A 15,146-nucleotide genomic window follows, 5' to 3' on the forward strand; every position below is an offset into this window, starting at 1 on the left:
CTTTATTGTAAAAATGACTTCAAACCTTACTGAAAAATAAAAATCATATGAAAATTTCCATACTATAGTTTTTTTAAGCAAAAAAAAAAAAAGAGAAGGTTTATATAGCTTTTGTTTTAATCTTTCAGTTATGTGCCCCTAAACACTAGCTGACTCAAGTATGCTCTACTGTTCTGTTTTGAGTTTTATCTCATTTTCCACTTAATCTTCTTTATTTCAATAGCTTTATGAAGTCTTTGGAATCACAATTTTAATAATGTTTTCTTTCTAAAATATTTTGAAAAGCTAATTGAACTATAATATTCAAAATAAATAATATATTTTAGAAAACCAAAACCTACATGCTGAAATGAATAAAAGGTAAAATTGCTATTTGAAATGTTATTTATTCTTGATGTTAAGTTACTGCTGAATTAAGATTAACTTAATATTTAAGATAAAAAATACATGTGAACTGCAAACATTTTTTTTATTTTATCCTGCTTTCTAAAACGTGGACTGCAAATTAAACATTGAAAAAGTAGCATTTTGTGTCTATTTTTTTGTCTGTCAAATGTCACCATCCAGGAGACCTTTGTCTCATACTAGAACTAATCAGATAGGTTGGATTGTGACAGTATTTATATATATACAGCTCAAACCATTTAATGCTACAACAATGAATGTTAAATGTTTGCAAATCAATTGGAAATAAATGGCTATGATATTTATGGTACAAATGAAACTAGACTGCAGATTTTTCTATCATATTTCCCTTAGTTAGTCCATTATGGATTTCAAAACAAAGGTGTGTAAAAGTATATGCAATCTGTAACTATTTGTTTGCCACGAGTCATTTCCAAAATTGCTTTCATTCAGTGTAAAAACTCATTAAAAATAAATTATGAGTGTAGAAAAAATTTTGTTTCGCTAGATTCTTCAACACAAATATTAAGCCTATTGATTTGCAATGCTTCACAACTTTTCAACATTTAACATGATAAATTTAAAGGGAAACTTTTGTAACTTTCAATACATTATCTTTTAATCTGGTATACTACTCAAGATTGATTTAGCAACATTAATTGATTTTGGAAATCAGAGTAGGCATGTGATTTTAAAATTGTATTGCTCTCTTTTCACTATTTAATATTGTGATTTCCACATCTTAGTCAAGATGTGTTTTCCATTTTCCAGTTTAAAAGCAGAGTGTCACTCAAGTATGCATTTCAACTTACCTTGTTTTGGTTAATACAAGACATAAGCTTGTATATACCAAAGGGAAGATAGCATATGATGTCCACAATTGAAAAAAAGTATGTTCTCTGTCAGTGACCCTGTTCCACCAATAGTACTTGCCCTTTCTGCTTTGGGGGCATTATAATGTTTAGTCAATGACACTATTTGTTGGTAAAACAGTAGCCCAACAGTTAATGGTGGGTGGTGGTGACTAGTTGCCTTCCCTCCAGTCTTGCACTGCTAAACTAGGGATGGCTAGTGAAGCTTTGCACCAAATTCAAAACAAATTCTGTCAATGAATTGGATAATGAGCTTTATTCAAAACTGATAAGAATCGTGTGTGTTTGTGAGATGTATTTATACAGAAGCCCAGTTTTCTATTTAATAACATTTAACATGAGCTTTAACTGTTGATAATTTATCATTAGTAAGAGTATGTTTAAATTGAACCTTCCAAAGTTCAAACACTGCCATTTGGTTTAGCCTGGTAAAAAGTTAAGTGTTTAACTTTTTTGATTTCAGTTAACATTCATTCAATTGGTAAGCACTCCATGTCTACTGTACAGGAAAGCCATGTAACAGGGAATGCCACAATATGAATATGCTACAGGGATTATTTCAGTTGTAGTAACCTATTTTATGGACCTGCATAACTACTTTTAAACATATTATATAAAGATTGATATTATCTAGTTTGTGTAAACTTCAGTTTGAAAAAATTCTTTAATTGATCTTGAACATACTTAAATGTTTTATTATTCAGAAAGTTTCAAACAACTAATTACAATTAGATAACTGAAAAAAGTAACAGGAATTTCTAAGAAATTTAATATTTAACACAGGCATGTCCTTATTTTTGCAGAAAAAAGTAATTTACAGTTGTGGAATAATAAACTTTCTATTTATATGTTATATTATACACTAATATAAAAAAAGGTAAATATTTTTTTAAAACCTATAACATCATCTTACTTTGGCTTTCGTCCCAGAATTTTAGCCATAAAGTCAAGTATTTGGGCTGGAACCTGATGATTGATGAATACTGAAATTTCATTCCACAAGCGATTACTTTTAAAACTACCACCAGGATATTGAAATACTTCTTTGCTGGGATGTGCATATATAAGAGGAAAAATAAGAAATTCCAGCTCTCCCCATGTTAGCTGATTTTGGAAGCCAGAAGTACAATAGTAAACCATAATATTGTTGGGCCTAAAGAGAAAAAAAAGGAATGTAATAAACAGAGTAATAACAGTTTAAAAAATGGATAAATAATGTAAATACATTTGATAACCTTTGGGTTACAAAAAAGTGATAAGCAAGCATTTGCTTGTTTATCATTTTAATGTATAATTTTCAAAATTTTCTGTTTACTCTAAGTTTTTGCACAAAAGATGGTTAAGTAAGTCATTAAGTTGACTTCATTCTAGCTGCCTTTCTTTCTTTGTTATTCTTTAAAAAGAACTCATGTTCTATGAGTGGTATGGCTGTAATGCTGCATGTGATGTAAAAATGTTGACAACTAGTATCCTCCAATGGTAGACTCATGTTCTATGAGAGTTACTGCCGTAATTATTCATGTGGTGTAGAAATGTTGACAGCTAGTATCCTCCAGTGGTAGACCAGATAATATATTGAGAATATGGCCTCCCTTGTATCTGAATGAGAATGACCAGTCATGTGGTCAGTAGTAACTGCTATGGGTAAACTAGATATTTACCATTCAGTAAGAAGCATTAGGTTGTAAGAAGCATGTACTTGTCAGTGAATTGGTTACAGGAATACAAATTGAGGGAAGAAAGACAGTCTAATCAACTTATGAATGTAGTAAAAGGAGACCATCCACCATTTGTGAGAAAGTGCACACACTTTATGTTCATTGTGTGTTTAAGTAAAGAGAGATTTTGTTGAATACTACATGTTGTATTTGGTCTATTCATTTCTTTGCACAATCTCAGCTAGTTTAGCTAAATTCAGTATCACTTCCTGATCCTTTTGTAACATAGTGGATCTTTATAATACTCTTTGAGGAAATCAGTTTACATAAAAATAACACATAAACAGGAAAGAAGCATAATACATAAATAGACCATGATGTTGCATGCTCAGCAAGAAAAAACAAATTAAAACTATACTATATAAAGATGTGGACCATAACATTATGGTAATTCCAAGGATAAGCCTAGAACACAATTATCCAATCTTAGCAACAACTATAGATTTGAAGTTCTACTAAAAGACAAATGTAGAAGTTTGTTTGATTCAGGATAACATATTGAAAAAGACAAGACACAATGCTGAAGACAATAAAAAGAGAAAACATTTCATTTTAATGGAAAATGAAAACCAATTACACTATGTAACAAAATTTTTACTTTCTCTTGTTGCTTGGCAGAAAGTGTTATTTCCCAATTGCTTATGCCTAAAGTAAATGGAAAAGACACATTTTTCTCTTCAAACTTTGCTTTTGTGACCTGGTTAATGAAATTTTCAAATTTATCCATTTTACAGAACATTCCAGATAGATTCAGTGTTGAGTAGATGATATAGAATTTTCTTGAACTTACAAGAATTTTCAAGAACTTTCTAGAATGTTGTAGAACTTATGAGAATTTTCAAGAACATTCCATAGTAATATACATATACAGGTATGAAGTATGATGAGTATGGCTGGGAAATTATCAGAGACTTCAAAATGGTGGCATTCCTGATGAGTATCTAAGGAGGCTTTACCAAGTTTCCCTGTTATCTTTGCCTTTGGGACAGCAGTGACACCACAGCACACTACAACAGGTAGCACTGGCCACAAATGACCAAGCTCTCTGTGGGGAGGCACAATGTCACGTGTGAGCCACTAGTGGACCTCCAGAAGATGTTGTTCCCACCATTGCACATAAAATTGGGTCTTATGAAACAATTTTTCACAGCTTTTGATAAGGAGTCTGCAGCCTTCAACTATCTTCAAGACTTCTTCCCTAAGCTGTCTGAGGCAAAGGTCAAAGAAGATTCTGGAGTGCACAGAATTCCCCAAGAAGCTCAGTTGGAAGGAAAAGAAAGCTTGGAGCAGCTTTGTCGTAGTGGTTTGGGGCTTCTTGGGCAATCACAAGGCCAAAAATTATGTGGAACTGGTTGAGGCTTTGGTGAAGAATAATGGCAAAATGGGCTGCAGGATGCCCATGAAACTCCATATCCTTGATGCTCATCTTGATAAATTCAAGGAGAACATGGAAGCATACTCAGAGGAGCAAGGCGAGCACCTCCATCAAGATATACTGGACTTTGAACGCTGCTACCAAGGAGCATATAATGAAAACATGATGGGAGACTATATTTGGGGGTTGATATGTGATATGTGAAAGTGAATCACATTACAGTTGCAAATGTCAAAAAATTACTCACTTCTGAACATTTTTGTTCATTTTTGTATAATTTTAGTATAAATAGATGTAAATCTTGATTCATATGTTGTCTTATTCAGACCTTATGTAAATGAAAATGTGCAAATTTGCCTTCTTTTACATACAAGGTAGGTTAATTTCTAAATTTCATTAACAAGGTCACAAAAGCAAAGTTTGAAGGGAATAATGGCCATTTTCTGTACTTTCACAACATAAGCAATTAAGAAATAACACATACTATTCAGGAACAAAATTTGTTATATAGTGTTATAATAACAGGAGAAGTTAAAATCTAGAAGCCAAAAAATAAATTCAGTCAACAGAAGAAATAATTGTAAGACTGTAAACATAAATGGAACTTAATTCACAATTAAGTCTTTGCACGCCAAAGTAAAAATGAATTGCCTTAAAAACACCAAATTGCACAACCAAAATCACATTGTCTTTGTAGCTGACTGATCAAAAAACTAGACTGCAAGAATCTGGAAGTATCTATGTTGTGTATGATAACTGTAAAGTCTGTTTGTTTTTTGAATTTCATGCAAAACCACTCAAGGGCTATCTGCACTAGCCGTCCCTAATTTAGCAGTGTAAGACGAGAGGGAAGGCAGCTAGTTATCACCACCTACTGCCAACTCTTGGGCTACTCTTTTACCAACGAATAGTGGGATTGACTGTCACATTATAACGCCCCCACGGCTAAAAGGGCGAGCACGTTTAGCACTACAGGGATGCGAGCCTGCAACCCTCAGATTATGAGTCACATGCCTTAACTCACCTATCCATGCCAGGCCGACAACTGTAAAGAAATTATTTATATGCAAGATAAAGTAGGATATAATATGGCTATCTCATGAAACAGTACACAGTCTAATACAGAAAGTAATTCACCTTGAACTAAATGTAACACTTGACCTCAACTGTATTTAAAATGTTCCAACTTGAAAGTTAAGAAAATTTTGTAGATATGAAATGTATGCACTATAGGAAGGTAAGGTATAAAATATTTATATACCAAAGTATCAAACCTACAAAGAAGAAATAAAGCTGACAAAGAATTCAAAAACATTTGTAAACCATGGTAAATCATTATACAGGTATATTATTTTCATGATACGCTTATTTTTGACAAGCTGTATTAGATAGATCCACTTTATAATGGGAGATTAGGCAGGATGAATTATGAAATGATGACGAATTTCTACACTGATTTAGTTTTAAAGTAAGAAATAAAGAGAATGGGTAAGATGTGTGACAACAGACAAGAAGCATGGTGTGTGTACTTGCTCTAGGACACTGGATGGTTATTTTTCACTGGACTCAAGTCATCTGGATCTTTCAAGAAAATTTACTGCCTGCTGAGTATTTCAATTTTCAAATAATACCTTCCAAATATATTAAATCAGTAATCACAATTAATTTTTTATTACTAAGTCTTAACGTCTCTCAGATCGTGCAAATCCTTTGTGTCCAGGTACATGTTACTTACTGTAGTTTTATTTGTGTAACTGATCCACTCATGCTAATTAATGACTTTATGTAATGTTCAAAAATCCTATGGCCCCCAAATGGGTTAGTGGAAAACCTGTAGGCTTATAATTATAAAAACAAGATTTTGATAGCTATGGTTTTTGACTAAAATTATTTTCAACTTGATTCTCTCATTGCAAGTAGAATCTGCATATTTTCCAAGTATATGGGAGAAGAGAATCTAATGAGTACCAAACAGCATACTCTATCCAGTTCTCACCACTTAGAAAAAAAAAAGAGAATGATTCTTTCACAATGTCAGACAATTCACTCAGAGACTGAGAAAGAAAGGTCATAGTGGCTTTTCAGTCAATGATTTTCTTTGAACTACATATGTAGATATAATAATCATATAAATAGACAGTATAGAACACACTTTGTCTTGTGAATATCACTTAACTTGAAAAGCAAGAAGTGCTACATCCTTTAAGATTTTTCATCAGGAGGCTGATGTTACTGGCTTCACTGACTACTAGAGTTATCTTTTGCTTCAGCTTCAGCTTTTCCTCATCTGGTTTGTCATTTACGGCTAAACAAATATGTCCAACTCTTTGAGATAGCATCCTTATCCTCTTGGGACTTATTGATTTCAACTTCAGACTTCTGACCAAGTCAGTGCACAAGAGTGTCTTCTGTGATGAAAAAGCACAACTTGTGGATTTACTCCATGTGCTTTCACACAACTCATGTCTGCTGTAACTCTTATGTAGATGGCCTAATCTATTGGAGTATGATGTACAAACCTGGTTAGTCACATTCAAGCTGTTTCCATGCTGTTGGTACATACCGCATCTAGACTCAGTCCAGTATGTCTGTTCCCTTACCATCTTGTCACAACACTTCTATCATCAAACATCCTTTCCAAATTATTGATTGTCAGACTTTTACCACTCCCATACTCTTATAGTTTCAACTTCTTCACAGTGTTCAAGATCAGAATATTCCATGCGACTAGATAATCTATTCATGTTTCCATGTTGCTGACCTGGACAATACATTATAACAAAGCCATTATCTTGCAACTTTGTTTTCTTATGCCCTGTTATTCTTTCTGGATTTTTCAAGTTTACTAACTATTTCAGCAAAGCATGATTACTCATATGGTGAATCTCCTACCACATAAGTAGCAGCAACATTGTTTTATAAAGGCCAAAACTGCAAGTCATTCTTTTTCATACAGTATCTGCTTTTAAAAGCAGTGTAAATAATTACATGTTCCACTCAGTCCTGCAACTGATATCACCACCTCAATTTCATTATCACTGCCACTGGTATCTAATAGGAATTTGCTGTCTTGTCACTAATATGCCAGCATCAGGTAATCTACTAACCAAGTTTTATAGATTACAATACTTCTTATATTCTTTGCTCAAATCCAAGGTGCTGGTGTCTTGGAGAAGCTAGGCATGAACTGTCAGTGATATGATGTAAAACTAAGAAAACTGAAGTGAAAAATTGTTTCATACTACTGTTGCCATAGCAAAGTCTGTAGAGACTCCATATGCACCAATAGTATAACTAAGAAACTCTACTTCTGTGCAGTTAAGTGAATATTTTCCTTGTTCCACTAGGAAGCCTGCTTTATTTATCTACTTGAATGCCTTTCTTAAATTCTAAGTCAAAGAAATAAATGTGTGACTAAACATCAAAATAATGTCAGTGTAAACAAGGAATCTCTCCCATTGCAGTCTTTTCAATTTAAGCTCTTTTAGCTTCTCGAAAGTGGCAAGTGCATTACATAGATTAAATGGCATAAGGCCAAACTAATACAGATCTGTTTCTCAACTCAGTAAACCATCTGTCTCACAAACAGACTGGCATATTCTATCACTAAGTCACTTTCACTGCATATGGTTGAAATTGTTTTCACAGTCCTCAATCGACAATCTCAGATGTGTTTGTAGCCAATTACAATCCTTTGGCCACAGTGCAACAGATCCAATTCTAAAACTGCCAATAGTCTCAGTTACTTTAATTTGTCTACCATATCTATAACTATTCCAGAATGCAGCTGGATAGCCAGTTGCACTTTATTGTAAAACAACACTAGCACTTCATTCCTTTTTGTTCAAATAAGTGTCTACTCTAATCCTGCCTGGTTTCTAGACAGGAATTTGTTCATTTCATGTATTGTTTCTATAACTGTTTTACACAGTATCAATGCCCAATACTTTGTTTGTAGTAAACCACAAGACACTACTTATATATAGGTACTGCACTCACTCAACTACATAACTCATGCAGTCCATTGTTCCTGGGCCTGGTTTCATTAATGTTGGATAGCTCCTCTACAGAACATCAATTCACCAATTGTAGAGATGAAACTGACAGGAAATTTCACAGTATTACATTTAAGCTCTGTTAATTTTCTAGAGTTGTAGCAGTAGCATTTATGACATGCTGGATCTCCTGAACCTATTGAGCCATTGGTAAAAAGCAGTACAACTGTTCACCTTGTTGTTCAACAAAGTATGGTAGCTGTTTGCTTTCTGGAACTTTCTGAACCATCAGTTAAAACTTATAACCTCTTAGATGATTTTTTTTGCTAAGCAAGATGCAGACAGTTCACTTATCAGCAGCCCAACATACCACAAACAAAGCAGATGCTTCAGTCTTCCCTTTCTGGATGACATCCATGCAGAGTCATCATCAATATGTAAACCATGGGTAGACTGGGAATACCCTATCCATTCAATCAGGTGGGTGACTGCTTAGTTCTCAGCATACCTCAATATCAACATAGTGAAGGTAACCAAATAGTACAAGTCACATGAATTGTAGTTACAATAGTTATCTCTCCAGGCTTTTTCCAGAAGCTGGCTTGAAGTTACCCCTTCATACGTGGTCATTACTGAAACCACCTCAGTGGGCCTCATAATCTTGCTACGAAACTGTTGAAGGACTTAGGTAGATCTGCTTTGCAATAGGAGGAATTATGAAAGATTATGAGGATTGGTCAAACAGGAAATTAGGAAATAAAAAAAACTATATGACAAAAGGTTGACTAAAAATGTAAAAAGTTAACAGTAAGGCTTTCTTTAAAATAGATTAGGGGTAAACTGAATTTTAAGATGGGAGTAGGGCTTATGAGAGATAATACAAGAAAGCTAATATTTAATGTATATGACATGGCTTGTTTATTAAGTTCTACTTTTTCTTCAGTTTTTACTAATGAAGATTTATGTAATAATCCTCATACAGACTGTTACTGGATGAAATCAAGAATTAACAAGATGATAATACTAATTTTGAATTTATTAAGAAACAATTTAGAAGTTTAAAGAATGATAAAGCTTCTAGGCCAGAAAATATTTCTCCAAGTGTTCTAAAGAAAGTTAAGGACTGGTTAGACTGGGCATGCGAGTCACTTGCAACTATTTTTCTTTTGGGAACCATTAGTAGATAAAGGTAGGAATTTGGATCATGCATCAGAATTTTCAGAAAACATTTGAGAAGGTGTCACATAAAGACTTGTTACAAAAATTATCTCTAAAGGACAAGTTGGCTCATTGGATAAAAAAGTAAGTGGAATGAAGAAAGCAGAGTTGTTATAAACTGAGTTCAGTCAAACTGGATTAATGTTATAAATGGGATATTTCAAGGCTCCTTGTTAGTACCTTTACTCTTTTAGAATTACATAAATGAGACAGATGAAGGAATGATCTATAAATTATTAAATTTTCTGATGATATTAAGGTTTTGGGTGTTGCTGGCTGTGAGTTAGAGAAATTGATAAAATATAAAAGTAGCTGGAGGTAGCTTTTAAAGTGTTTCCAGAGAAACCCAAAACCTTGGAGAGCCCAAACTTGGCTCAGGGTACAGTTTTATACAAAACTTTGCTGAAAATATTTGTCCTGTTATGTGTAGAATTCATAGGTGCATGAAAAAGACGTTTTGTCTGTCTGAAAACATTTTAAGAGCCACCTCCAGATACCCCTGACTTTTTCCCACACCCATGCATTGAGCATATAAATGGCAGAGTGGCTTTTATTTATAACACATGTAAGGTAATGCATGTAGAATATCATAACTTAAATTTTGAATATACTTTTGATGGAAATAAGTTTAACATTGTTAGAGAAGAAGAGGATCTTGGTGTTCTAACTGATCTGTTTGTTAAGCCACTGAAGCAATATGGTATTGGTAATGTCAGGGCAAATATAATTTAAAAATGTATTTACACAAATACTTAATACAAGTCTAAAATGGTTACAATTTCATTGTATATGTCATTGTTTGGGCCATATTTAGAGTATTGTGTTCAATCTTGGGATCCTTACCTCACGAAGGACATTAAATTGTTGAAAAGGGTTCAAATGAGGACTACTAGGATAATACCTTGGATGGAAAGGTCATAAAAGGGCAGGTTAAGATCTCTGAAATTATTTTCTCTTTAAAAGGGATGAGTTAAAAAGGATTTGATTGAAGTGTTCAAGATTGTGATACTGTTGATGTCTCATCTTTTTTTGTACTTAATGGTGATAATGATAACACTAGATGACAAAAATATAAATTTTAGCAGAGCTGAAGTCATCTTCAGCTATGAAAACTTTATTTTTATAAACAGAATGTTTAACCTTTGGAATTCATTATCTTCAAATTTGGTAGATGCAGTCAATTTAAGTGAGTTTAAGGGAAGGTTTTATAAATATTTAAAATTACTTTTAAGGTTTAATTTATGGGAAGACCTAGATGGATCAAAAGGTCTTCTGTTCTCCTTAATTTATACATTTATTTATGGAGAAGAAAAATAGTTGTAAATCATGATGCTATTCAACAATAAACTAAAAAATAGTGAGTACTCACTATTAATTGAATAAAAGTATGGATAAAAAGTATACAAAACTAAAGAAGAATAACAACAGATTTATAAATAAGAAATAAAGCTAGTTAAGTTATAAAGCAAACAAAATGAGAGAGCAATTGTAGATCATAATGTAGGAACTCTAAAAGGAATATACAGAGGTAGGACTGATAAACAACAGAAACAGTCACCTTTGATGTCAGTTAAGTACAGAACAAAAATAATAGAGCGATATTTGAGTAGACTCTCTCTCTTTCCCTCTATGTATGTGTATATACATGCACACACACAATGTAAGAAACAATATCCATATAGTGTAAGAACTGTCACCTCAACTATTATGACAATAGACTGGTAACAATTGTATAGTTATGAACTCTGTGATGACTGGTCTAACACAGAAGATTGCTGGTTTTTGAAATTTCACACAAATCTACTCAAGGTCTATATGCCCTAGCTATCTCCAATTTAACACTGATAGGCTAGGAGGAAAGGTACCCTTTAACCAATGAAAAGTGGGAATGACCATTACATCATAATGCCCCAATGACTGAAAAGGTAAGCAAATGCAGTGGAGGTACTTAAACTCATAACCTGTAGATGCAAATCAAATGCTCACACCACTAGACCATGCCAGCTAGATATATGTATATACATACCATGTTTGGCATACAGAATTAACTTATACTACGTGGTGATACTAGTTACTTCATCTAAAGTAAAATTTACAGTTCAGTACAGTTATATACAGATATTATTTCAATTATATTTTACCTGAATGTGAAAAACACATGGAAAAGATAGTCAAGGCACAATACTGGCAGCCATGTTTAGAATGATATTACTTTTTTGTAGCTGTATACCATGCAACACTAATTACAAGCTTAATAACCACATCAACAGGTATAAGGTCAGCCGTTCCACATGGTTGACACAACATTGATCTTAACACACCCTTTCCTGTCTGTATCAAGAAATATAAACTTGTTTAGAATGCAATAAGTGAAAGTACTTCTTACATTTGAAACAACCATAGTTTCTTTATCCATTGGTTAAAAGTATAAAACAACTTTCACTGTATTATCAAACACAATTTTGTACAAGAAAAATATGAAAATTTCTTAAACTTAAACTGACATAATTTATTAGTTATTTCTTCAAGGTATATTATGTACAATAGGGCAACTTGAAATTCATTGATTTCACACTAGAACTAACCAATTTTCATTCTTTATTTCTTGAGTGTGTGTTTTGAATTAGTTAATTAATCTATAAAATATTTTAATTTTGAACATCAACAAATGTTAGCTCCATTATCTGTTTTAACTTGCTTACAAATGCTTGTTTTTGTTCTGATATCACTCATAAGAAATAAATTTGAATTTCTGAATGGGCATTTTTAAATTTTTTTTTACAAATATTCAATTTAGGAAAGCATGTTTCAATACAATTTATAAATAATTAAATTACCTAAATCATAATTCTGTCTAAATCAACCTTCATTACATTTGTAGAAAATTCATATCATATACATTTTATGGAAACATCAAGATTTCTTATTCTGTAAAAGTAATTTTGTTATTTTAGATCACATGAAGGTGTAAGCAAAAGAGGTCAAAATATTAACCATTCTTGTATTCAATTGAAAACTTTCATGGACTACACCTGCATGAAGTGTAGAAATCAAGACATTACAGAACAAAATGAAAAATAATCATCCCACTTACTGCTACAATGAAGCCTGAAGGTCCATTAAAATTGTCAATCCATCCCTAAATTAAATAAAATTTCCATATCAATATTTTGGCTGGATAGGTAACATCAAATTAAGATAATCACCAGTTATGAGCACTGCAAACAAAACTGTATTCTAAGCAAGACACTGATGACTTAAAAGTGACCTAACTAAGTACCTCAAACAAGTCTTAAATGCATTTTTCCAAGAAGGAAAATTTCATTTCAATTTGCTTTGTATTTCACCAAGGCAGTTCTGTGTTAATAATGCTCTGACTGACACTTGCAGAACATCTTATTTTTAATTAAATAATTATTATATTAATGTATAATCAAATCAATATTTTAAATTATCAAGCTGTTAAGAACCTAAAATTCATGTAATATACACTGCTGGCCAAAATCTTAAGGCCAATGAACATAAAGAAAAAATATGCATTTTGCATTGTCAGACTCAACCATTTATTTGAGTAGTGCTTCAAAAGATAAAAATAAGAAAAGGAAAAATAAAAACCTTTTTTAGCATTTAATGGGGGAAAATGTGAACACTATGAAATTAGCCTAAATACTGGTCAAAAGTTTAAGACCATACCAAAAACAAGTCCTAAACAGAGTAAAACATACCTACAAGAGGTCTCAGTAGTGAGTTGCATGGCCATCATTGTGAATAACTTCAAACATTTGCTTTGGCATGGTCGATATAAGCGTTTGCAGAAGGCTGGCTGGAATGTTATTCCAAATGGTGAAAGTGGCTTCACGAAGATCATGCACTGTTTGGAATTGATGTCCATTTCTATAGACTTCCCTTGCCATCCACCCCCAAACATTTTCAAGCAAACATGCTGGATGGTCCAAAAGAATCACGTTATTCACCATGAAAAAGTCCTTTGTACTGTGGGCATTGTTGATTGCAGCATTGTCCTGCTGAAAGATTCAGTCATTTCCAAACAAGCGAGGGCCTTCAGTTAATAAGAATGCTCTCTCCAACATGCCATTGTAGCCAGCTGCTGTTTGACACCCCTGTATAACCTGAAGCTCCATTGTTTCATAGAAGGAGAAAGCACCCCAGATCATGATGGAACCTCCTTCACTGTGTTGTGTAGAAAATGTCTCCAGTGGGATATCCTTATCATGCCAGTAACGTTGGAAGCCATCTGGACCATTCAGGTTAATTTGTTTCTCATCAGAGAACAAAACATTCTTCCACTTTTCTATGTCCCATGTTTGGTGCTTCTCAGCAAAGTTTAACCGAGCTGTTTAGTGATGTGGAAGGAGGGGTGGCCTTTGAAGACATTTATGGTTTTTAAAGCTTTTCTCTTGTAGATGTTATCTTATTGTTCTTGAGCTGCATTCTGCATCTGTAAGGGCCTTAATCTGGTTGGACAATTGGCTGATGTCTTGCTGGACAACCCGTAGAATCTTCCTGCTCAACGTCAATGAAATTTTCTTGGGCCAACCACTTGACATTCTTGTTCTGTATCACTCAGGGTCTTTTAAGAAATTTAAAACAGCAGTTTTGCTATGCCCAATCTCACCAGCAATGGCACGTTGAAAGACACCTTGCTTTTGCAGCTCAACAATTCTGCCATGTTCAAACTCTGTTAACTTTTTAGCCTTTGCCATATTTTTACCCAATGTAACACAGGAGATGTCAGTGGGAAATGTTCACAATGCTAATGCTTGAACACAAATGACTAAATTTCGTTACATGTTTACCGATTAACACTTTATTTCAGTATGGTCTTAAACTTTTGAGCAGCTAGGATTTAGGCTAATTTCATAGTGTTCACATTTTCCCTATTAAATATTAAAAAAATTTATTTTTATTTTCCATTTTCTTATTTTCATCTTTCAAAGCTCTACTCAAATAAGTGGTTGAGTCTCACAATGCAAAATGCATATTTTTTCTTTATGTTCATTGACCTTAAGATTTTGGCCAGCAGTGTACATGTAAGACATCAAAGTAATTTATAAAGTACATTGCAAATAGGTAGAAACTTTTGCCATAAAAGCTTTTTTTTAAAAAAAAAGCCAATTGAATAATTTCAGAAACAGTTTACATTTGGTCTAGCAATCAAAACATTAATTCTCCAAAACAAAAAATTAATGGAAAGATTTTTTTTTTATCATACTGGAAGTGGATCTTTCCATGCTGCTGTTACAATAGAGGGTCAAATAATGGCAACAGGCAACAACAAAGATGTTTTCAGCTAGTGCTTTGGTATATGCATATGTATTAAGATGATTTCTGAGAAGTTTTGCAGTGATTGATGTTATCAGATCTTCATCCATCCATCTAAGTGAAATAGACAGCAAAAAAAGTAATGTAACTGAAAGTTCCAAAATATTCTTGTATCTAATTCTTATTAGAGGTGCACAAACTAAAGTTGGTATTTCATTGTATAACCACTTTGCTTTGATAGAAAAACATTTAACATACCATATTCAGTACATAATAGTGC

General features: G+C 33.1%; 1 protein-coding gene across 7 annotated transcripts in view; it reads right to left on the reverse strand.

Annotated features, from left to right (window-relative positions):
- LOC143258678 (fatty acyl-CoA reductase 1-like) overlaps positions 1-15,146 on the reverse strand; it is a 47,529-nt gene that overhangs the window by 10,311 nt on the left and 22,072 nt on the right. For 3 of the 7 annotated variants that reach the window (XM_076518071.1, XM_076518065.1, XM_076518066.1), the window contains exons 1-2: positions 11,725-14,780; positions 2,191-2,430 (exon numbers count right to left, since the gene is read on the reverse strand). In XM_076518071.1, coding sequence (XP_076374186.1) covers positions 2,191-2,417 — 227 coding nt within the window. In that variant the 5' untranslated portion in view covers positions 2,418-2,430; positions 11,725-14,780. Of the gene's footprint in view, positions 1-2,190; positions 2,431-11,724; positions 14,981-15,146 lie in introns of those variants that run through there. The other 4 variants (XM_076518070.1, XM_076518067.1, XM_076518068.1 and 1 more) reach the window with 4 other exon arrangements.

The sequence above is a fragment of the Tachypleus tridentatus genome, chromosome 8 (assembly GCF_004210375.1).
Source record: "Tachypleus tridentatus isolate NWPU-2018 chromosome 8, ASM421037v1, whole genome shotgun sequence".
Lineage (NCBI taxonomy): Eukaryota > Metazoa > Arthropoda > Merostomata > Xiphosura > Limulidae > Tachypleus > Tachypleus tridentatus.